The sequence below is a fragment of the Cricetulus griseus genome (genome assembly GCF_003668045.3).
Source record: "Cricetulus griseus strain 17A/GY chromosome 1 unlocalized genomic scaffold, alternate assembly CriGri-PICRH-1.0 chr1_0, whole genome shotgun sequence".
Classification (NCBI taxonomy): Eukaryota; Metazoa; Chordata; class Mammalia; order Rodentia; family Cricetidae; genus Cricetulus; species Cricetulus griseus.
This window is the reverse complement of record NW_023276806.1, coordinates 127,496,793-127,522,553: the sequence shown is the minus strand read 5'-3', so window position 1 is coordinate 127,522,553 and position 25,761 is coordinate 127,496,793. Positions and strand designations below refer to the sequence as shown.

At 39.6% G+C, this 25,761-nt stretch overlaps 1 protein-coding gene across 1 annotated transcript; it reads right to left on the bottom strand.

The window, feature by feature from the left end:
• Positions 1-6,804: 6,804 nt before the first annotated feature.
• On the bottom strand, positions 6,805-7,328 carry LOC100766894 (peptidyl-prolyl cis-trans isomerase A-like). The gene has a single exon (XM_027391823.2). The coding sequence runs from the start codon at positions 7,326-7,328 to the stop codon at positions 6,834-6,836; it is 495 nt and encodes a 164-aa protein (XP_027247624.1). The 3' UTR covers positions 6,805-6,833.
• Positions 7,329-25,761: the final 18,433 nt, after the last annotated feature.

Below are 25,761 nucleotides of genomic sequence, written 5' to 3'. Positions count from 1 at the left end.
TGCGTGGATCACCACTTCTTTACTGCATTTCCCAGAATCCTCCTTGAATCCTAGTCCTGCCTAACTTGCTGCCTCATTGGCCAAACAGTACTTTATTTATCATCCAATAAAACAAACACATACACAGAAGCACTTCCCCCATCAGCCACCATCCAAGAAGTATTTCTAGTTAGAGGGCAAGATAGAATTGCCAACAGATTCCTTCAAAATAGTGAGCAAAGTACCAATAGAGATGGGCACAGATGATTATTTGAAAATAGACAAAAAAGAGCAGCTGCTGAGTCTGGAGTTAGGAGAGGTGAGAGGAAGGGATGCACAGTTGCTAGACAAAAAGCGAAGAGAAGCTCAGATGTGGCGACCAGTGTTTAAGGAAACAGATGCATAACATTTCAGGGTGTCTGTTGGTGGGTCTAACCCACTGGGAGAGCCCAGGACCTGTGCAGAAGCTGAGGTGAGACAAAGGCTCACCAAGCAGTGATGGGGATGATTCTTGTGCTATTCAAAGGTGCTTGGGCCACCTCACTAAAGGAATTTTGACAATCTGGAACAAAGCAAAGGCATTCTCACTCCAAGCATGCCACGAACTCCACAGTTGCCACTCTTCACCTCTTTCAGAAGCAGGGGTATGTGTTTTTTAGACAGCAAGGCCAATCCTTTAAGATCTCAGTATAGGAATATGGTTGCTAATTATGAATGACAGAATTGGAGTGCTAACTGGCTCTCTGAGAAAATGTAGGAATAGTTCCTTTTCTATCTTCCTCTTCCTGTATCTCTCCAAAGGAAAGTGACTACAGGAAGGAACCACTCTGTCTTCCACTGCCCTGGAACACCAGTGTCTGCCTCTCTTTTGCCTCTGGTAAATACTGCTTGCAGAGCTTTGATATTATAGCCTAGTTTTGGACTATCTTGTTTATTTCTATCACTCACTAGGGTGAGTTCTATTATTTAGGCCTTATTCGGTGTCAGGCATAGAGAAGAAGGCAAAATAAATGCTAACAGGACAACCAAGTCAGGAATGACTAGGAGTGGAGACAATATGGAGCCCAAGAAAAGAACCATGAAGAGGTTTAGGACTGCTGGAGAGGAACATGCTCCCAGACCAGTGGCAGCTATAGGCTCAGGAAGCATACAATTATGTGTGACTTACATTAATATTAGTAAAATGTGTGTGTGTTTGAAAATGTGTGTGTGTTTGAGAGAGAGAGAGAGAGAGAGAGAGAGAGAGAGAGAGAGAGAGAGAGAGACTTAAATATTTTTGGTTACTTTTAGCTATCTATAGCACATGAGTGTAGGTAGCAGCAGCACTATCTCTGCAACCCTTACTTTGCATTTAGGACTCACATGGGATGTTGTTCAGGAGCAGAGTCAGAGTGGGAAAGATGCATTCAAAAAGTGAAAGGGTCCATTTAAGTCATGGCCATCTTAGGTCTCTGAGGTTTTCACCATAGATTTACACTTTTAAAGGGGAAAATTTAGGCCAAACTATAGTGTTGTAATTATCAAAAAATAATAGTATGCTGGTATGTGATAGAGCACATTCTGGAGCCATAGAATCAGGTCTCACATGGACCATGGCTCTGTTTATCCCATACAGAGGTCAAACTTAACTAGGAAACCCACCTCTATAAGACCATCTTTCTAAGAAAGCCTGTCATGTTTCGTGTGTGCATGCATGCATGCATGTATGTGTGTAACATGTAATATTGCTGCACAAGTGTCCATGGCATTCAGAGCCAGAAACAGGTCTTCAGCATATTCCTGTGTTGATCTCCATCTTATACCTTGAGACAGGTCTGTTCTGACATCTGACTCTTGCTTGCACTAAGTGGCTAGCCATCAAGTGTCAAGCTATGTATCTCTGTCCTGATCCAATACTGGAGTTAAAGAGTCATACAGCTATGCCCATTTTTTATACTTTAAAGGGATATAAAACATCCACATCCTAATTCTCCACAGAATATGGAAAAGCAGTTGTATAGGATCCCTAAAGCCCCAAACAGTTGTTTCTGTCTTTCCAAAGAAAACATGCCATGCCTGTTCTGTGAGTTTGACTCCATATGGACATAACAGAGTTCCTCTCTCAGCCCACCCTGGGTTTTGTATTCTCTTGCTGTGTAGTACAGTTCCACAGCCTATAAAGCAAATCCACAGAGCCCCTTTCAACTCTTAATGAACTGCAACATGAAAACCACCAGTGTAGATGAAGCCCTGTTGGTGAGTCCCTGAAGAACTGAACAGCCCTGGAAAACAAATCTCCATTTCCCATGTTGTGAGGTGAAGCATCACCAAGGCCTTCAGATGCTGAGTGGCTGACACCTGTTCTGAGAAATAAGTCAGTGCCAGTGCTTCCAGTCTGTTGCTCCTAAGTCTTGAAGAATCCACTCAAGCTTCTGGGAACATCAATTCAAAGCAAAGCCTTAAAAATTGTAAGTAAAAACCTAAATCAGGTTCCTTTTAAATGACCAATAAAATCAGTATGTCTTTGTCACTATGTGATGTCACGCTTGCTCCCTAATGCCTTTTCTTACTCTGAGATCTCCCCTGTTTGAAATTAACACAGATTCCCTAGTTTCTTTTCATTGCTACTAAAATTATGTTTCTAGTTCCATTCATTTGCCTGAAAATTTCAAGATGTCATTGTTTTTTTATCACTGAGTACTATGGCATTGTGTAAATGTACCCCATTTTCTTTATCTATTCTTTGGTTGAGGGGCATCTAGGTTGTTTCCAAGTTCTGGCTATTACAAATCATGCTGCTATTAATGTACTTGAGCAAATGGTCTTGAGGTAGATTGATTCCCATTTTTCTGAGAAACCACCATACTGATTTCCAAAGCAGCTGTCCAAGTTTTCACTCCCACCAGCAATGGAGGAGTGTTCCCTTTACTCCAGCATAAGCTACCATTCTGAGTGAGGTAACCCAGACACAGAAAGACAGTGGAAATTAGACATAAAGTCAAGGATAACCAGCCTACAGACCACAAACCCAGAGAAGACAGGTAACTAGGAGAACCCTAAGCGAGACAAACAGGGATCCCCTAAGGTAGGTGAAATAGACAAGATTTCCTGAGTAAATTGGAAGCATGGAGGGAAGCTGAAGAGTGGTAGAGAAGTAGAGAGGGGAGAAAGAGAGGAGGAAGGTTGATTTGGGGGAAGGACAGAGAGGGAGAGCATGGAAGGAGATGCCTTTATAGAGGGAACCATTGTGGGGGTAAGAGAAACCTGGTACTAGGAAAATTCACAGGAACCTGCAGGGATGACCCCAGCTGGGAATATAAGCATCAGTGGAGAGGTACCTTCACTATAATCAGATTTATGACTACCTTAATTGATATCATAGAGCCTTCATCCAGTAACTGATAAAAGCAGATGCAGAGATCCATAGCTAAGCACTGGGTCAAACTTCTGGAGTCCAGTCATAAAGAGGGAGGAGCGATAATATGAGCAAAGGCGTAGAGACTGTGATGGAGAGTTACACAAAATAGCTGACCCTGCAATAGGGAAACTCACTGATGCCAGACAGACAGCTGGAGAACCTGCAAAAGACTGAACTGGGCCCTCTGAATGTGGATAACAGTTGGGTGGCTTGGGAAGTTTGTGTGGCCCCTAGCAGTGGGACCAGTATTTATCCCTAGTGTATGAACTGGCTTTTTGGAGCCCATTCCCTATGGAGAAAGAACATTGCTCAGGCTAGGTACAGGAGGAAGGGTCCTGCCCAAGTGACAGACTTTGTTGATTCCCCATGGGAGTTCTTACCCTCTCTGAGGACTGGATGGTTGGTGCGGGGAGTGGGAGGTTGGGATGGAGAGGGAAGTGGCATTGGTATGTAAAATAACACTGTTTCAAAAATCTTTAAAAATTGTAAGTCAGCTCTTGTTAGAACTCTATCACACCCTCCTCATTGAAGAAGAAAATTTATTGTTGATGATTGTGTGACTTAAGTTTTGAAATTCAAGAGCTGAAATTTACATGTCAATACCTCAGGAGGTAAATGTATTTATTCAGTTCTCATGTTATCTCACTTATCAAAACTATGAATGGATAACTTACTGCACCACAGAAATCCAGTGCTTAACAGAAATTCATGTGAATTCTGTCTTGCTGGCTTCATAGCCCAGTTAGTTTTTATTAATGGATGAAATAAGATTTGCCAAAATTAAGTAAATAATCAAAGATCATTAAAACAGAAAATGATAGAGCATGGGCAAGGATAAATATATTTTTAAATTTGCATTTTCCTGTAAGTCTTCTATCATAACAGCATAATGCATGCATAAAACCAAGGAGAGTTTTAATTCTTAAATTAACAATTGTAGAAATTATAGTAACTAAAATGTGTAATAATTAACAATTTCCATAAGACAATCTTATGTCATAGCTGTGACTACTATCAGTGTTCACTTTCATAACAGAAAATTTAGTAGACTGAAAACATCAAAAGCAGATTACAAAACTCCTCCAGGTACTGATGGCAGCGATTTATGTCCAATGAGTATTTTTGCTTCTTCCTTTCCAATCCTTCAAAAGGTAGAAAAACAACCCTTTCATCATTTCTCTGGAGGTGTCTCATGAGCTAGTCACTTTCCTCACATTCACCTTAGGCTGTAATCCTGGCTTAAGGGATTCCCTTCCAATACACTTCAAAACCGTTTACAAATCCTGCCACATTCTTTTGCAATGTTCTTTTGTGTTGACGACTCTGTTTATGATTGATGAAAATGAATTATGGATTATCGGCCCCCAAACTTCTGAAGTATGTGTGTTGTTAATTTAAAGTCTATCAGGTAATTATCTAAAACAAAATTATTATTATTATTATGGTGATAAAGATTATTATTGTATGTGTGTGTTTGTTGGGAGCACAAAAGTCCTTGCATTCACAGATAGCACCTGGGAAACCAGGAATGTGAAACACTAAGGGTTGTTTTTTTTTTTAAAGTCAAAAATGCATAAACTGTTTTCTGCCCAGAATACTGGGAATAGAGATAGCTAATAGTCTTAGGTGACTCTTGCTCTAGCTATAGTACCAGGCTGTACCAAGCTTCCACAACCAGGACAAGAGGTAGCTAAGAGCCCAGATGAACTATACACTATCTACATGATCAAGACCACATCAGATCCTTCTCTAGGCTCTTAAGATAAGACATGTAGCCTATTTCTAGAACCCATCTTCATGGAAGCAGTGACATGTACTTTCAGAAGAGTTTTGATGTAATTATGCCTCCTTGTGCACAGGGAACTGTAGTATACCAGGAAATGTTATCCTAAATTGTACTGTACTTAAATATGGTGACTCCCAGGGAGAAAGCTAACAAACTTCATCTGTACTTAAGACAATGTCCACTCTTTAATAGTTACTTTCCTGAGAATTAAATAATTCTCAAACCAAAATATCCTGAAAAAATAGTTAGCATCGTATGAATTATTTTATAAATGCCTTGTTATTTTTATCTGGAAACTATTTATTATTTAAAAAAAGTTGCTGGGTAGTGGTGGCATATTCCTTTAGTTCCAGCACTCAGGAGGCAGAAGCGTATGTATCTCTGAGAGTTCAAGGCCAGCCAGGGCTACAGAGTGAAATTCTGTCTTGGAAAACAATAAAAAATAGTTTGCTCCTAAGTACCAGTGAAGATTTAGTAGCAAAGATGATCCTTGGCTCAGGCAAGACCAATTTAGCTTTGAACTAATCCTTGAAATTTGAAGGTAGTAATTTGAAGGCAGATAAATTACTTAAGTGTGAAGATTGTAAGCAAAGAAGTCTAACGATAAGCTCCAGGTTCTTGACTTCCTCTAACTGCCTCCCCTGATCTGACATTTACTGTCCTGGAGTGTTAGACATGAAAACCAGATGAGTGAGCTCTTTGTATTTTTTATCTCTGCCCCCATGTCCAAATATTTTTTAAGATTACAGTCTGAAGAAAAATTACTGAATCAAACAGTATGGGCTTGTTAAGAATCTTGCTTTTAAAAAATCGTAATCATACTTAACTTGGGATGGTATTCATGTATCTTAGTTAGTCTTTATTGATGTGAAGAGATGCCATGACAAAGACAACTTATAAAAGAAAGTATTTAACTAGGCCCTTACTTAGTGTTTCAGAGGATTAGTTCATGGTCTTCATGGTGAGGAGTATGGTGACTGGCAGGCAGGCAGGCAGGCAGGCAGGCAGATAGGCAGGAATGTCATCGGAAGAATAGCAAGAGCTTACAGGGGATCCATAAGGAGGAGGCAGAAAGCAAGAGAGATTGGGCCTACCATATGCTTTTAAAACCTCAAAGTCCACTCCTAGTGACACACTTTCTCCAACAAGGCCACACCTAATCCTTTCCAAACAGTTAATCAACTGGGAAGCAGACATTCAAATATGAGTCTATGGGGGTCATTCTTACTCAAACCATCGAGCAGTGTGTATTTGTCTTTTTTTTTTTTTTTTTTTTTTGCTATCGTCATAACTTAAAATGAACTCAATAGGAAAAAAATGGAGTACCTAAATTTTAATCCATCTGTCTTTCATTTCAAATATTATCTTTGTTCCCTTCACATAGAATCTAAGTGGTTGGATGAAAAGAAGTATTTTGTCTCTGATAGGCATTATAACCCAGTGGTTCATAAGTAGATCAGTCTTTTTTTTTCTTACTTAGTTTTTATTTCATAATCATAAACTTAACTCTGCAATCCAGCTAGACTCAGAGGGGAATGAGGAAAATATGGAACCCAAAGAATTTCAGTGAGAGCAGAGATTACAGGGCATTTCGAGAAGATGGGGTGGGGATGCTCTCCTGAGCTACAGAAGGAATGATCTGGTAGGTAAGAAGCCCGCAAGTCAAAAGAGTTAGAGTTGCCCACAGTCGGAAATGGTGATCTTCTTGCTGGTCTTGCCATTTCTGGACCCGAAACGTTCCATGGCTTCCACAATGTTCATGTCTTGTTTCACCTTCCCAAAGACCACATGTTTGCCACCCAGCCATTCAGTCTTGGAAGTGCAGATAAAAAACTGGGAACCATTTGTGTTTGGTCCAGCATTTGCCATGGACAAGATGTCAGGACCTGTATGCTTCAGGATGAAGTTCTCATCCTCAAATTTCTCTCCGTAGATGGACCTGCCGCCAGTGCCATTATGGTGTGTGAAGTCACCACCCTGGCACATGAATCCTGGGATAATTCTGTGAAAGGAGGAACCCTTATATCCAAATCCTTTCTCTCCAGTGCTCAGAGCGAGAAAGTTTTCTGCTGTCTTTGGAACTTTGTCTGTAAAAAGCTCGAAGGGGACGCAGCCCAAGGGCTCGCCATCGGCCGTGATGTCGAAGAACACGGTGGGGTTGACCATGGCTTCAGGAAGAGGCGACAGGGACAGCGGCGTCTGCAAAGCCAGTAGATCAGTCTTATAAGATATTTATAGCTTGATATGAATTTATGATTTGATTAATTTATCTTAACAAGTTTATATAAATTTAGAGTTTTTAAAACATAAATGCCTCAATTGTTTCACTTTTCATTCAAATAAAGAAAAACTTTATAGTCATTCCCCCTATCTCACAACATTATTTTGTTACAGTCAGGGGGTAAAAGCTGCTTTAAATAATTTAGAAAAAAGGCTTTTCTAAAGGCTTTTTTATTACTTTGTATCACAACTTTTTCCAGAAATCACTTCTGCAACTCAGTATGGTGATGCAGTATGCCTTACATTTTGAGAGACTTGAACTTTTGCTGGGGCCTTCTAGCCAGAATTAGTAATATACTTTCATGTCTCTTAAGACTTAAGACTGCTATCCTACTGTGTACTCAACCTGTTTAACTTTGCCTTTAAGAGAACAATGTAACAACTAACTTTATTTGCCTTGGATTTTCCATGTAATCACTTCTACAACCTAAGCTAAACTATATACATGTTATATTAAATTATGTCTTCCTCCATACATCTGACCCAGAGTAATACATGTATGTTGTGATAATTGTTTTCTGGAAACAGAAGATAGACTGAAAGTGGTCTTATAAAATAAGTATCCATCATAAATTCCAAAAGTAGCATTCAGATATTGTTTAATGATGTTTGCGTGTTATCTGGTTTGGTTGGAGTCAGTGACTTAATCCTTTGTGTAACTCTGTTGAAGATTTCTGTAAAGCATTCCTCATTCCTTCTTCCAAGTAATGCTTTCTGTGCTGTTCAATTTTATACAGACCTTTTTTAGGGACAGATGCAGACAGACACATAGGGATAGACACAGACACAGGGATAGATTCACAAGACAGCCTTCAGGCACGCACAGATTCAGACTCATATAAAAGAGGCAAAACACAGGGCAAATAAAGGAAAGAATCCAAATCTTGCCTTGATCTTGCTAAATGACACCAAGGGGGAAGTGTTCTGGTTTCTCATTGCAACACCACTGCATTACTGGTGACTGACTTTATTATTAATGTGTTTAAGCTTACCACAGCCCAACACTCTTGACCTAGTATATACATTTAATATACAATATAATCATATTAAGGGATGACTTAAAAGCATGTTTTCTGATTTCTAGTTTCTCCATGTTTTGAATGTCAATAAAAGCACAGTATAGTTAAAATATCTGACAGAAGGCATTGAAGTATTTGCCAAGATTTTGGTCAGAAGATTTTACAATAGACAACAATTAGAAATGAAATCATTTGAATTCAATCATTTGACAGTATCAGAACAGTTACTTGGTTAGTCTGTCAAGCACTTTGTTGGGGTAAAGGAAACTCCATTCACAAGATAAACTGCAGGGTAAATTTGCAATTGTCACACAGGTGTTATGATTAGGTAAGAGACAGAAACGAGATTTATACAAATAAAAAGAAAATATAGACAAATATTCTCCATGTAAAATGGAAACTAGCTTAGAAATGCTTGGCAGCGATTAGCAGTGTTGTTTAAGAAACATTCTAAGAATGCATTTTTGGGGTCTGGGTCCCAGATCCACCTGTTTTTCTTAAACTTTTGTTTCCCTCCTCTTTACTTTCACTTTTGTCTTGTAGTGCTTGTGAATGACAGTGAATTTGTAACTCACTATCTGTTCTGTGCCTCCCAGGACTATCACATGGGCACAGCAGCACCTGTCCAGCACGATCTGACTCCTCAATCTGCTGGCTGGCCTGTCAGAGGGTGGTCCTTAGACCTGCTGCCCGAAAGGCGTTATGCAAAAAGTCTGAGTCTCCATTGCTGCTTCTCATCTGCATGCCAGGATCCTGATCTTTCATCTTGAGTTCTTTGTTGTTTATTTTGCAGGTCAACATTAAGGTTGAACTTTGTCCTACAGTAATTATAAACAAAACCATTAGGATCCATGTTTGGTCAGATGGCAAGTCTTCATGGTTTTACTTGTACTGTCCCATATCACCTAGAAGCACAGAAGGACATCACAGCTTACTGAAATATTAAGACAGAGAAAAACAGTTGTGATCTTCTGGAAGAAATAAGTTACTGAATATAGACCATTATGACCACTGCTCCATTTATGGCAATGCTGTGATTTCAGCTTCCTGAAAGATGACAAGGTAGGTTATATACAATTGTATATGCTAACCTAAAAGCACATTCAAATGCATAGAGTGGCAGATTTTTAGGTCTATTGATGGGTAGATAGCTAGGTGGACAGAAAGATATTGAATACTAAAGGGTACTGATCTGTATCTATAATCCATATATCTACAATCAGTACTGGGAGTGAATTCAGGGCTTTGAACATGGTAGGCAAACACTCTACCACAGACTACAGTAACTGTCCAAGACTGATTGATGTGTGTGTGTGTGTGTGTGTGTGTGTGTGTGTGTGTGTGTGTGTGTGCACTTGCACATGGAGATCAGAGGTCAATGTTGAGTGCCTTCTTCACTTGCTACCTTATTTGTTTACTTGCTTATTATTTTAAAGTGTATGAGTTTTTGTCTGTGCATAGGAGTCTACGGAGGCAAGAAGTAGTGTTGGATCCCCTGGAACTGGAGATGGTTGTGAGCTGCTTTCTAGGTTTTGGGAATTGAATGTAGGACTTCTGCAAGAACATTAGGACTTCCTACTCAATTAACTATCTCTTTAGCCCCCACAATTTATTTTTGAGACAAGGCATCTCACTAAACTTGTAGCTTACCAGCTTGTCTAGTCAGGTTCCCAGACAACCATTGCTGTGCCTGCCTTTTTCATGTGTGCTGAAGATCTGAACTCAAGTCTTCTTATTTGTGATTTCACTTTACGTATTGAGTCACATCCACAGCTCTATCACCTCTCACATTGATTGATAGCTTACTTCCATTCTTCCCATATCTCTCAAAAATGGGCCATAGATGACGTTGTAGTAAGTCTTTAACTGTTTAGTGACAATAATAATATACATATGTTTTGAGAGCAATGACCAGTATGGCTTGAGTTTTACTGAGTTATGAACCATCTTATTTCACTTCTGTATATACATTACAGCATGCATTTTGTGGTAGAACAATTGTTTGAATTTTCTATGAAACATGACATTGAGTATATGGTTAGGGCCCTGAAAATAGCTAGATTTTAAGTTAAAGTATTTGAGGCATTTCAGCATTATTACTTACTGTAGTAATGTAAAATGTGAAAATTGAACTCAAAATGTTATATGCAACATAGATATCCCATGACTTGTATATATTGATCATCTAAAGAGTCATGCTAGGAATTTGTAAATCAGGTAACTTTAACAGTATCAATATTTAAAGTAAATTTTAAAAGTGTAGTCCATTCCTTATATACTGTTTGTGATTTATGTAAATTCTACTTTCTTTGAACATAATCCTTATTGCTGATGTCTATTATGCAAAAAAGACATTTTAAATTTAGATTTGACTTTATAAAATATGCTATCAATTGGAATTGTACCATGCTAAATAATGATATTTCCAGAAGCTATTATGTAAAACATGGTTTTGTGATGAATATTCAGGCCCATAGAGTGCAAATCTTGCAAAACTTCTTAGTGATACTTTGAAACAATTAGAATGCTTATAGAAAGCAATACAAATGAACTTGAATTCTTTGAGGTAAGCACTCCAGAAAGAAATATAGGACTCTTTTTGTAGCATGTATGCAAACTGTGTGATAGGCTTATGGTTTTCACTGAAGGTCAAAAGTACAGTGTATGATCACAGTAGCATCTGAACATCCACAATTTTTTCTCAGAATAAGCAATGAAATTAGGTAATGTAGCCAAATTCTCTCAGTCATTATTTCTTATGACAGAATTATGAAAATGGATTATATGTTTAGTATAGAGAAAACATTGTTTAAGAATACAAAATTTGTAGCCTCGTAAAAAGAGTTTGGCAATGTGTTATCTGGTTCTATTGTGTGGAACAATTTGAGGAGTACTAGTATTAGCTCTTGTTTGAATTTCTGGTATAATTCTGCAGTGAAGCCATCTGGTCCTGGGCTTTTTAGATCCAGCAATTCCTCTCTTGGGCATATACCCAAAGAATGCACATTCATACAACAAGGACATATGTTCAACTATGTTCGTAGCAGCATTATTTGTAATAGCCAGAACCTGGAAGCAACCTAGATGCCCCTCAACTGAAGAATGGATAGAGAAAATGTGGTACATTTACACAATGGAGTACTACTCAGCAGAAAAAAGCAATGGAATCTTGAAATTCGCAGGCAAATGGATGGAACAGGAAGAACCCATCCTGAGTGAGGTAACCCAGTCACAAAAAGACAAACATGGTAGGCACTCACTCGTATATGGATTTTACACATAGAGCAAAGGATTACCAGTCTATAATCCACACCACCAGAGAAACTAGGCAACAAGGAGGACTCTAAAAGAGACATACATGGTCCCCCAGAGAAGGGGAAAGGGACAAGATCTCCTGAGCAAATTAGGAGCATGGGGGGAGGGGAGAGGGAACTAGGAGAATGAGAAGGGGAGAAGAGGAGGATGAGGAGGACATAAGGGAGTAGGAAGTTTGTGTAGGGGAAGAATAGAGAAGAGCAAAATACTATCAAAGAGGGAGCCAGTATAGGTTTTAAGTGAAATCAGGCACTAGGGAAATGTCCAGAGATCTACAAGGATGATACGAACTAACCATCTAAGCAACAGTGGAGAGGCTACCTTAAATGCCCTCCCTTAATAATGAGATTGATGACTAACTTATATACTATCCCAGAGTCTTATCCAGCAGCTTGTGGAAGTAGAAACAGATAACCACAGCTAAAAACTGAAGTGAATTGGCATCCAGTTGCAGAGAAGGAGTGATGAGCAAAGGGGTCACGACCATGCTAGTGAAACCCACAGAAACAACTGACCTGAACAAGAGGGAGCTCTTGGCCACCAAAATGGTCACTGGAAAACCAGCATGGAACTGATACAGACCCCATAAATGTGGATGTCAGTGAGGATGCCTTGGAAATATATGGGACCTCTTGTAGTAGCTCAGTACTTATCCCTATCGTAGGAATGGACTTTGGGATCCCATTCCATATAGAGGGATACTCCTTCAGCCTAGACACACAGGGGAGGGCCTAGGCCCTATCCCAAAGGATATGACAGACTCTGATGACCTCCCCCATGGAAGGCCTCACTCTCCCTGGGGACAGAAATGGTTTTGGATAGGTAGGGTTTTGGATAGTGGGGTGCAGGAGAGGAGGGAAGGGAGAGGTAATGGGGATTGGCGTGTAAAACAATTTTGTCTGTAATTTAAATAAAAAAATTGAAAAAGAAAGTGCCTCCATAATATTAGCTTGTAGGCAAACCTGATGGGCATTTTCTTGATTAATGACTGATGTGACAGGTAAGTTATATTTCCACAATATTTTCCACAGACTTAGGAGAATATGGAATTGGGAATATTAACATTCATCATTTTTATTATTAGTTTTTTTTAAAAATTTTACACATTTACATAATGTTTACTGACAGCTCTTATCCCACTTTCTCCCATAACCTTACTCTCTTGTCTACCTGCCCTCTTTCCTATAAATCTCTTTCTCACATGCACACCAACTTGTTTTTTTTAATCATTGTCATGTTTTATTTTTGTGACCTATTGAGCAGTCTTCCCTAGTAACTTGCGTTCATCTTGGAAATTAGTCAACTTAGTTCCAGCTGGTTTTCTCTAAATCTTGAAACTGATGTATGTGGTTTCTTTAGTAATAGAGCTTTTCATATTATTTTTTTTGCTTTAAAATAAGCTCATAGCAGGCTGGGTGTTGGAGGTACATGCCTTTAATCCCAGCACTCGGGAGGCAGAGGCAGGTGGATCTCTGTGAGTTTGAGGCAAGACTGGTCTACAGAGCAGTTCCAGGACTACTACTAAAGATACACAGAGAAACCCTGTTTCGAAAAACCAAAACAAACAAACAAACAAACAAACAACAACAACAACAACAAAAAAACAAAAACCAAAACTCATAGCTATCCTTGTTAATTGTATTAGAACTCATCCCGAAAACACACAGATTATAAGCATATAGATTACAGGTGATTATCACCACACCTGATGGATTAGAATTAGACTTTAAACAGGTTTATTTTCAAATATTTATAGATTTATTGTAAGAATTACTATAGGTTAGCCTATAAGACATATTTTGTGAAATGGAATTATGTTTTGAAATATGAGAACCCAATGAAGCCCCGGGTTAATCTCTATTCACTTTCTGATGGTGGATGCAATGTGACCAGCTGCCTCATGCTCCCACTGCCATATCTTCTAGCCCTGATAGATTACATCATTTCATAAATCATGAGCCAAAATAACTTCTTCTTATCTTAAGCTGTTTCTGTCAGATATATTGTCACAACAGTGAAAAATATAGCAAACATGGAGTTACATAAAATATTGTCACATTCTTATTATATCACATAAAACCAGATTCTATGTAATCATGTCACAAGAAAACATCAGAAATCTCATCCTTGGCCATCATAGAAATGCAACTCAAAACTACTCTGAGACACTATCTTACACCGGCCAGAATGGCTAAAATCAAAAACAACAATGACAATCCATGCTGGAGAGGATGTGGAGAAAAAAAGAACACTCCTCCCTTGTTGGTGGGAGTGCGAACTTGGAAGACTACTTTGAAAATCAGTATGGCAGTTTCTCAGAAAAATGGTAATCAGTCTACCTCAAGATCCAGCCATTCTTTTCTTGGGCATATACCAAAATAATGCACATTCATACAATAAGGGCATACGTTCAACCATGTTCATAGCAGCATTGTTTGTAATAGCCAGATCCTGGAAGCAACCTAGATGCCCCTCAAGTGAGGAATGGATAGAGAAATTGTGGTACATTTACACAATGGAGTACTACTCAGGGGAAAAAAAAACAATGGAATCTTGAAATTCACAGGCAAATGGATGGAACTAGAAGAAACCATCCTGAGTGAGGTAACCCGGTTACAAAAAGACAAACAAGGTATGTACTCACTCATATATGAATTTTAGACATACAGCAAAGGATTCCCAGCCTACAATACTCTTGACCAAAGAAACTAGAAAACAAGAAAGACTCTAAGGGAAAAATGCATGGACCCCAGAGAATGGGAAGGGGCAGGAACTCCTGAGATAATTGGGAGCCTGAGGGTAGGGGAGAGGGAGCTGCCAGAATGAGAGGAGAAGAAGGGAGCAGAGAGGAGGAAATGGAGCAGAAATGTTGAGTTGGGAGAAGAATAGAGGAGAGCAGGATGAGAGATACCATATCAGAGGGAGCCATTATAGGTCTAGGAGAGATCTGGCACTAGGGAGATTTCCAGAGATCTACAAGGATGACACGAACTGACAATCCAGGCAATGGTGGAGAGGATAACCTAAATGCCCTTCCCCTATAATGAGACTAATGGCTGCCGTATATGCCATCCTAGAGACCTCATCCAGTGGCTGATGGAAGCAGAGGCAGACACCCACAGCTATACACTGAACTGAACTCTGGAACCTAGTTGTAGAGAGGGAGGAATGAAGATCAAAGCGGTTGGTACCAGGCTGGTAAAACCCACAGAAACAGCTGGCCTGAATAAGGGGGAGCACATGGACCCCAGATGCTGTCTGGGAGGCCAGCACAGGACTGATCCAGACCCCTGAACATGGATGTCAATTAGAAGGCCTCCGCACTCTAGGGGGCCCCTGGTGGTGGATTAGTATTTTTCCCTGGTGTAAGAAGGGACTTTGAGAGTCCATCCCATGTGAAGGGATGCACTCTTGGCCTGGACACATCAGGGAGGGCCTAGGCCCGGGCCAGGATGATGTGGTGGATTTTGGAGAGCCACCATCAAGGGCCCTACCCTGCTTGGGGAATGGAGGATGGATGGAGTGGGGGTTGGGAGGAGGACTGGGGGGAGTGGAGGGAGAGGGAGAAGGGATTGACATGTGAAGCAAGCTTGTTCCTAATTTGAACTAATAAAAAAATAAGAAAAAAAAAGAAATCTCTGAAACTCAGAGTGGGAAATACTTATTTTCCAAACTTCATTAGTTACAAAAATTCTTAACTGTTTTCCTTAAGATTATAGGTTTATTTTCTAAATTTTTGAAATTACCAAGTATACAAGATTGATAAACCATAGGTTCTCCCTTAGTTATTACTTCCATTCATATTTTTATAGTGACAAATTCAACTGGCAACACGGAAAATTCTATAGGTTTTTCATCTAGGTGGCTATTATTCCTTAGCATGCAGTCAACAACTTCAATGGGTGCTTCCCATCTTATAGCCATAAAAATATACAATGGTTAATAAATAATAAAAATAAATCATATTGTATTGCTAAAGGCATTTTAACTATTCACCTTTTCTTGAATTCATAGAAAAGAATTCAATGCACAATTTCACACTACCACCACCACATCAGTACACCGATAGTTTGACTTTTGATGAGTGCAGATGCCAATATACTGACACTGATAATGTGGGCATCTAAAAGAACTTTGCTTATAGCTTATGACATGTTAATAATGACACTTTGATGCATGTTGAAACACTTTGGAATAGCTGTTCATTAGAGCTTACCCCATCTTGAAAGAAAAAAAAATAGAGTGAAACTAGAATTAACACTGAACTTTAGGAAAATGCTTTATAAAGCCTCAACAACCCCCGAACAAAGTGAGAGCACCAGGGTGGGATGGGGTGGAGACGAAGGAGGTGAGAAGGGAAGAAGGGTGGGGGGAGGAGAATAAGAGGACTGAGACAGGGGAGAAACCCAGGACGGCAAGAAAGGAGATGCCTTGATAGAGGGAGACCAGTATAGGTATGGAGAGAGGTCTGGCTCAAGGGAAATGTTAGGGGATCCACAGGGATGCCCCAACTAAGAATCCAAGCAGTGGTGGAGAAGATGCCGTTGATGGCCTTGTCCTATAATGGGATTGATGTCTACCTTGGTTACTATTCCTAGAGCCTTCATCCAGTTGCTGTTCAAAGCAGAAACAGACTCCCACATATAAGCACTGAACCATACTACTAGAATCCATTTGTGGAGAGGGAGGAGGGATGAGCAAAAGAGCCAAGACAGGGCTGGAGAGACCTGCAGAAACAGTAGACCTGATCTAGTGAGAGCATGGAGACCCTAGTCATAAAGCTGGGGAAACAGCATTGGACCAAACCATGCCCTCTGAATGTGGGTGCCAGTAAGGAGGCCAAGACAGTCTATGGGACCTCTAACAGTGGAGCCAGTCTTTATCCCTAGAGCACAAATGGACTTTGGGAGCCCATTCCCTATGGAAGGATACTATTGCAGCCCATATACAACAAGGAGGGCCTAGGCCATCCCCCTAATGATATGACAGATTTTGAAGGTCCCTGTGGAGGGCCTCACTATTCCTGGGGAGTAGTTGGGGGATGTGTTGAGGGGGGGTTTGGTGGGGAACATGGGAGGATGGGAGGGCGAGGGAATGGAGGGATTGATATGTAAATATGAGTAGTAATTAAAGAATTTAAATAAAAATAAATAAAATACATATTAACAGAAAAAAAGAATGGATAGAGAAAATGTGATACATTTACACAATGGAGTACTACTCAGGAAAAAAAAAACAATGGAGTCTTGAAAGTCACAGGCAAATGGATGGAACTAGAAGAAACCATCCTGAGTGAGGTAATCCAGTTACAAAAAGACAAACATGGTATGTAGTCACTGATATATGATTTTTAGACAGAGAGCAAAGGATTCCCAGCCTACAATCATCATCACCAAAGAAACTAGGAAACAAGAAGGACTCTAAGGGAAGAATGCATGGACCCTGGAGGAGAAGGGGCAGGATCTTCTGAGATAATTGGGAGAATGAGGGTAGGGGAGAGGGAGCTGGGAGAACAAGAGGGGGAGAAGAGGAGGGGAGAGGAGGAAATGGAGGAGCAGGAAGGTTGATTTGGGGGAAGAATAGAGGAGAGCAGGATGAGAGATACCATAGCAGAGGGAGCCATTATAGATGGAGGAGAGATCTGGTACTAGGGAGGTGTCCAGAGATCTACAAGGATGACACGAACTGACAATCTAGGCAATGGTGGAGAGGCTACACTAAATGCCTTCCCCCATAATGAGACTGATTACTGTTACGATAAATCTTTCTGCCAAAAGCCACCTGAGCCCCACCGCCACGTGTGAGCTTTAAGCCAGCCACCTGCCCGAGTTAGGCCCAAATGAACACACAGAAACTTGTATTAAGTTCAAAGCTGCTTGGCCAATGACTAGGATTTCTCATCTGTTAGCTCAGTCTTAATTATCATAAATCTATATATTTTATAAGACATCTTATCGGACACCTTATTGGCGTCCCTCCTTGCTGGTGGATCACATTGTGCCACTAGAGCAGGAGCGTATGGGAAAAGAGGCATGCTTCCTGTTTGTCCTTCTTTAAATATGAGTCTCCTTGCTATGTCACTTCCTCCCTGGATCACCACTTCTCTACTACATTTCCCAGAATCCTCTTTGACTCCTAGTCCCATCTAACTTGCTGTCTCATTGGCCAAACAGAATTTTATTTAGCAATCAATAAGATAAACATACACAGTATATTCCCCATCATCTCCTCTTTTCTGTCTAAATAAAAGAAGGATAACTTATCTTTTATAATAACTGAAGAAAACTATAACCATAACTATCTGTCTTCAATTCTATCAAAGACCACAGAAGGATAATATATAAACTCTAGAATTGACAGAGACATCTGGCTACCTGGACAGTCACCCAAAGTTCCTCTGTAACGTTGGGGCATCCATCTTCAGCTCATAGGCCACAGTGTGTCTGGCACACTTCTCCATTTCAACAGGAACCTTTTAGTACTGTCTTGTTTTGTAAGTTCAGCAGTCACTTTGTTGTGGGTCCTGCATGTCTAGTTTATACAGCAATAAACAATCCAGGCAAGGTCAGTTTCTTGCCCAAATGGCTAATCTTGCCATGTTGAAAGCAAACTCCATAACGAGTTTCTTCGATGCCCATTGTCCTTTCTGACGTAATTGGTGTGCCAGGAGCAGTTGTGTCTCACTGCCAAGATAAACCCTAAACCATTTAAATGCCATATTTCTGTAGGTCTTTGAAAGGTTTGAAGAATACCTAATCATCTCAAATACATCTCTGTAAATCTAGAAAACCTAATTAACCTAATTATAAGTTCTGACTATTATAGGTAAAAGATCTGTATAAACACAATTCTTAAACAAGAGGAGACATATACATATCACAAAATTGACCTTAAAGTTGTATCAATAAATGAAAATCCATACCAATGCAAAGTATTCATTCCTATATCCTATTCCCCTTTTTTTTTCTTTAAAAAGAGATTGACTATGCTCATTATCATTTATAACAAACCCCATTTAAATGAAAACAAACATTTATAAACAGTATTTGGGAATATGGGTGTCATTCTTTCTAAACTGCTTCCTGCTGATTGGGGGCGATGTTCATACCATTGGAATCATGATAAAACACAGAAATCTGACCAAGTCCTTGTTTTTGTAGTCTGTAAGGCTGTATAGTCTCAGCTTCAGGGGGGTCTTGCTTGATCAAACCATATTAGTCCGGAAGGAATCCACAACTTTTCATTTTCTGTGGAAACACAAGAGAAAATTTTTTTCCAAGTAGCCTGTCCTTAGACTCAAATTTTGAAGTCAAAGCATTTTTTAAAATGTATAAGTTGGATTAATTCATCAGCATTTATAATCAAATGTATTTTAATAGCAGTCTTTTCTCAGAAATCAAAGAATTTAAAGACAACAATATGGCATATAGTATCCAGGTTCTCTGTGTATTTTTCATCTTTAGGTGGCTTTTTTATTACTTTATTTTTACTTTCTTTTGTTTCTTTTTTCCTGAGACAGGATTTCTCTGTGGAAATCAGCCTACCTCTGCTTCCTTCAGCAAATCCTACTGGCATGTGCCACCACAACCGGCTACTCTATTTTCTCCTGTTACTTTTTCTCTCACAAGCCTACATCTATTTTTAAATGCAGTGTAAACCTTTAGAGGTTTTTCTTTATCTGGATCTGTCTTTACTGTAAATCTTTACCTTTTTCTGGCCACCAGTCTTTTAATTGTTAAACAACACTGCCAAAATTAAAGTGGCTGCTTTCTTAGCCGCTGTCTTTGTTTTTTTCTGCTTTTGCTGAGTCAGGAAATCTCTCTTAAAGTAACCACTCAAGTCTCTGCTTGTATCTAGCAAAACAGAGACCACCCCAGAAAATGCTACTAACGTGTTTGTCTCTGATCTTTTGCTGCTAAAATCCCTTTTTAAGCTTTTGTAAAGTTTACATGAAAGTTCGTAACACTACCTCCAGCTACCCAGGTTTTGCCGATGTTTGACGAGTCTCCGGGAGGCAGGAAGGCAGCTTGTGGCAGTGAGAACTCAGAATCCTAACCCTAGAACCCTCAAGGGCTGCAGGCCATCTCGGGAGTGCAGCAGTCCAAACCCCAAGAGCATATGGGAGCTGCTCTGATGCCTCTCAGCAGCCCCACAGGGCAGGCTGTGGCAGCAGGTTTCCCTCTTTCTCTGGGAACCTTGGGGGCATGGAGTCATCCCTCTTACTGACAACATTCTGTTAAGATAAATATTTCTGCCAAAAGCTGCCTGAGCTCCACCACCATGTGTGAGCTTTACGCCAGCTACCCAAATGAACACATAGAAACTTGTATTAGGTTCAAAGCTGCTTGACCAATGAAAAGGATTTCTCATCTGTTAGCTCAGGCTTAATTGATGACTGCCGTATATGCCATCCTAGACACCTCATCCAGTGGCTGATGGAAGCAGAGGCAGACACCCAAGCTATACACTGAACTGAACTCTGGAACCCAGTTGCAGAGAGGGAGGAGTGAAGAGCAAAGATGTGGGTACAAGGCTGGTGAAACCCACAGAAACAGCTGACCTGATCCAACGGGAGTGCATCGACCCCAGACAGCTGTCTGGGAAGCCAGCACAGGACTGATCCAGACTCCTGAACGTGGATGTCAATGAGGAGGCCTCAGCACTCTATGAGGCCTCTGGTAGTGGATAAGTATTTATCCCTGGTGTAAGAAGGGACTTTGGGAGCCCATCCCACATGGAGGGATGCTCTCTCAACCTGGACACATGGGGGAGGGCCTAGGCCCTGCCCAGGATGGTATGATGATATGACAGACTTTGGGGAACCCCCATGGAGTGCCTTACCCTCCCTGAGGAGCAAAGAGGGGATGAGGTGGGGGCTTGTGGGGGGTTGGGAGGGTGTGGAGGGAGAGGGACATATGAAGCAGGCTTGCTTCTAATTTGAACTAATAAAAAAATAATTTCTTGGGAAAAAATACAGAATTTGAGCTGGGCCATAGTGGTACATACATGCCTTTAATGCCCACACTTGGGAGCCTGAGGCAGATGATCTGAATTTGAGGCCAGACTTGTCTACAGAGTGAATTCCAGGACAGCCATGACTACATAGAGAAACCCCATAAAAACAAAACAAAACAAAACAAAAAAAACAAACAAACCAATAACCAAAATCCAACCAAAAAAAAAAAAAAAAAAAAAAAAAAAAAAAAAAAACAGACCGTGACTTTGTCGATGTTTGGCTTTGTAAATGTGACATGTTCTAACTAGCCTAATTAATTAAGTGGGAAGAGGAAAAATCCAGATAGCATAAACCCATGATGTTTTCAATGGTATGTCATGATGCTTTTACACATTTATACATAATATATGTATGCACACAATTATTGGGAAACATGTTTTGTCATTATTTAATGCAGTGAAAGAAAGATCAAAAATGAAGCTAAAATATTATTTTCCCTCTCTCTTTAAAGGATACAATTCCTATTAATTCTTCCTATCTGTATCTAAGCTTTCCTATGGAGAGATTTCCTGGCTAATATGTAGCTCAGATATCTTAGCTCCTAGAAAAAATGATCTCTCATAGTTTCTACCATCCTTGATTATGGCTGTTCCATGGCTTCAGGCTCCTTGATAGATGGATGGAGTCAGTCACCACCATGTCTTCTTCATCTAGCAAAGAATTTATCAAAGAATTGCTTGTGGGATTTTTAGATGAATAAATATGTGACCCCCCAGTATATACAATTGAGTCAGAGCCTATGACACCATCAGTAAGCATAAAGGATAAAAAATTCAACTTGGTTGCATTGCTAATGTGGCACATATAATATTTGCTAAGTCTTAAAGAAAAGATTTGTGTATTCATATAAACTATTTTTGAGGGCCCAGAAAGTTAGAACTCTTACTCTCACAGGCCATTGTCTCCATCTGTTGAACAATATCTACTTTTCTTTCAATATTGACTAAATTTATAGCCATGGGCAAGTAGTCAGCCTCCTGTAATCACAGTGCTTTCACCTTCAAATGGGTATTATTATTCCTTCCATATTTAACTCATGTGCTATTCTCAAGCATCATATGAGTTAATTTGTGAGACAATTTTCTCAGAGGGTACTCTGACATTGTCTGGAGTTTGTATAAACTATGATCAAAGTATGGTGCAACAATTATTTCAAAGAGAATTTTAGCTATAGTGTTCTCTGCATGAATAAATACCTGTTATTTAAAAGCTACTTCATCCCAGCTTTCAGCTAACTACTGGTGATTGTGACGAATGATCTACAGTGTCTCGTATCTCTGAGGTTGTGGGGCAGCTTTACCTGGATGGATGCTGTGCTAAGAAGCAAAATCTGCCATGGACTGGAAGAGTCAAAGGTTCTGTGGGAAGGAAAACTTCCTTGCAAATAGCACATGGCTGTTCATGCTGAAGATTCTGTTATCTCCCGTGGCATCCATTTGAACTGAGCACAATCCTTTTTAAAGTATCTTTGAACATTTATGCAATTAATTCAAATGCAGAAACCAATTAACTGTGCATCCCATAATCAAATCAGCTTCGAGTGAGCGCCCTAAATTTCAAGAGGTTTTCAGAGCACTAACGAAGAGAAATGGGACAGATGTAGTATTGATGTCAGCAGAGGAAATGTTTCCATTAATTTCTCCATATGAGATGTAGCTGTGTAACATCATGTAAGTCTAAAGTATGTCCATGTTGTACTTACTGTATTGTTTCAGCTTACTGGGATGCCTATCCTGTGGTGTGTATCAGTTGTCCAAATGGCAGTTTGTTGGAAAAAGACATTAAGGAAACTTGGTTACCATAGCTGTGAAGACCATGGAGTAATTACATTATGTTTTGTTGTCTTTCTTTTTGTACGGCTAGGGATTGACTCAGGGCATTTCCACTGAGTCACATCACTAGCCCTAGTGTTTATATTGTCATGAGCAAACCTCCAAGAATTGTGCTCTTGTTTTATGGTCTTATTGTAATTCCTCATCTAGCCACTCCTGGTTTATACAGGCATCTGTTAATTGACCACATAAGTGAGCAGCACAATTAATAATTAATAATTACTTGTGTCTTTGTGTCATCATTTTCCTATTGTAGAATAATGATACCATGGTGAATCAGGTTTGATGCCAACTGGATGTAAAAGCAAAGGGGACCAGATTGTACTTGAGATTTAAGAAGCCCTGGAAATGTTTCTTTCCACTGCACAAAATGGATTCTTTTCCATTTTGTCCCTTGTTGATATCAAAACTAAACCAGTATGGCCAAGGAGCTCTTCATTTTTTTTGACTCCTGGAAGGAGCCTGTGTGGAACCCTTTATGTGTCTTCTGTTCAGTAGGTCTTGCAAGGAAAGTAGGAACAGGGGCTAGCCATGAAACATCATTCATTTTCTCAACAAATGAGCAGTTAGACCTTCTACCAAGAGCACCACATTTTCCTTCAGTAACAAAATAAACTTCTTGTTACATTTTTATTATTACTTTATTTATTTAATGGGAGAATCTCAGGGTTTGAGGACAACCTGAGGAGGCAGTTGCTGTAGAATATTTTAACTAGGTGAACATGTGTTACATTTGTTTATGCTACAGAATATTACTTTAGCTGTGTAATGGTGTGTTGCTTTTATTTATGTTGCTTTTGTTTAATTATGAAAAGCTGTTTTACCTTGCCTGCCTCATACACCTGATTGGTCTGATAAAGAACAGAATGAGTAATAGTTAGGCAGAGGAAAGGATAGGTGGGGCTAGCAGGCAAAGGGAATAAATAGGAAGAGAAATCGGCTTGGGCAGAAGAAGAAGAGAAAAGCAAGAGAAGGCAGAGAAGAGAGCAGGGGCCAGGGCATCTGGGCCACATAACCAGGCAGATACCAGCCAGCCAGCCATGGAGAAGCAGTGAAAGTCAGATATACAGAAGTAAGAAAGGTAATAAGCCCTAAGGCAAAAGGTAAATAAACAGAAAAAGGTTAATTAAGTTGGAAGAGCTACCCTGATAGGTGCCTAAGCTTGGTCAAGCACTTAAAACCAATATCTCTTCTTCTACCATATGGATCCTGGGTATTGGACTCAGGTCATTAGATTTGGTGGGAAGCACATTTTCTCACCAAGATTTATTTCTTTAATGAGTATGTGTGCTGTGATTACAAGTGGAGGTTAGAACATCTTGAAGAAGAAATCATCTCTTTTTCTACTGTTTGTGTTCCAGGGATTAATCTCAAGTTGTTAGGCAGTAAGCAGTATTACCTGCGGGACCATCTTGCCAGAGTGAAATTAACCATTACTCTGTTTCCTCATGTTTAAAATGGTAGTAACACCTGCTTTAGCACACCTAAGATAACATAGAAGAGTGCCTGGTGCATAGTGAGCATAGGAGCAATCATGCAATTTAACAATGGACGTTTTTCCTTCGGAAGTTTAGTATTGAGGCTTTGGAGTGGATCTGTGAGGAGCTGGGGGGAAAATAGAGGACAGAGATTATCAAAGTATATTCATATTTATATAATTGTATAAATAATGTCCAAAGAATTAAGGGAACATTTAATTAAGGAAATATTTAATTAAGAAATTAAAAATAAATACAAAATGAAAATAAAAAGACAGTTTAATATTAACGACATGTGTTGTTCAGTTCTAACGCACTCTCATTGACTGTTGTTTTCCCTCCAAATTATTAGGTAAATAAGTAAAGTATTGTTTCTCTTTAATCTCTGTTTTCCATGGCTAATTATTCTAGCCTCATGTGATACTTCTCACTTCACTAAAATGAGTGACATCTTGAAGATGGGATCTTTACTATTGACTATCTTTGTTTATCTTTTTCAGGGATTGTCTAGTGACTGGAAATGAGAAGTCTGTGCAGTTTGTTGTTAATGGTGACTTTACTTGGTATTCGATACTGAGTTACCTGCAATTAAGCTTCGTATTTCAATACCCCAAGACAGTTCCTTCCGTGGCAATTTGACAATGGCTTATCATATCTACATTTGAGAAGTTTTTAACAAGGCTTTTAAATGTACACAATACTTTTTTTAAATGTACAAAATACTTTTTTTTTCTTTTTCATTTGTTTTTTTGAGACAGGGTTTCTCTGTGTAATAGCATTAGTTTCCTGAAACTTGCTAACTCACTTTGTAGATCAGGCTGGCCTCCCAAATACTGGGATTAAAGGCCTGTTCCACCACACCCAGCTCACAAAATACTTTTAAAAATGAAAGATTACAAAGGGCTAAAAATGAAATTATCAATTATCAGAAAGTAAGACAGCAAAATTAGCCCCCAGTTAGATTCTCATGATGGAAAAGGGCCAGTTAACACAGCAACAGAATGGGGCCTCCACCCTCTTCATCTCCAATAAACAAGCATGAAACCTCAAAGAAGAAACAAAGCATAGCAATTTCTAGCATTCAAATAGAACCAAGTTTATTAAGCAGCAAAACTGAAGTAGCAAGGTAGACATTGTTTCAATTTTGGTTTGAGTAACTTTCCTTCTTATTTTTCATGAATTCCCTCCCTCCATTCATGAATCTATTTGTAAGAATTAGTTTGGAGGCAGAAGATGTGATAATGAATATATCATACACATGATCCACATCATCAAAGAGCCAAGACTGTGGGTAGAAAGAAATGTATTCTATAGGTTATGAAGATACAAGGTGATGTATAACATAAGGCAAATATGGAAGTCAGAGAAGAAGGAGGCATTAGTGTGGGCTGGACAGTGCCTCTGAGGGACCTTGGTTGTGGAAATAGCTGCTGTGTTTTGATGTTATGTTCCATGGAATGGTTTACTCTGCAGCCTTTTGAGTTTGAGATGGGAGGTGAGCAGCCTGGCTTAGTTCTTGGTTTCAATTCTATATACACCTAGAGTACACCATAGTTTGTATGGAATGGAAGGGCATTGGGGTGAGTTGTATAAACATATATTTCCTCCATTTTATATTGGGGAGGAAAAAGTGGGATTTTTATTGGTGACAGATTTTCC

Coding starts and splice junctions, on each gene's coding strand:
- LOC100766894 (XM_027391823.2), bottom strand. CDS start 7,328: ATGGTCAACCCCACCGTGTTCTTCGACATCACGGCCGATGGCGAGCCC.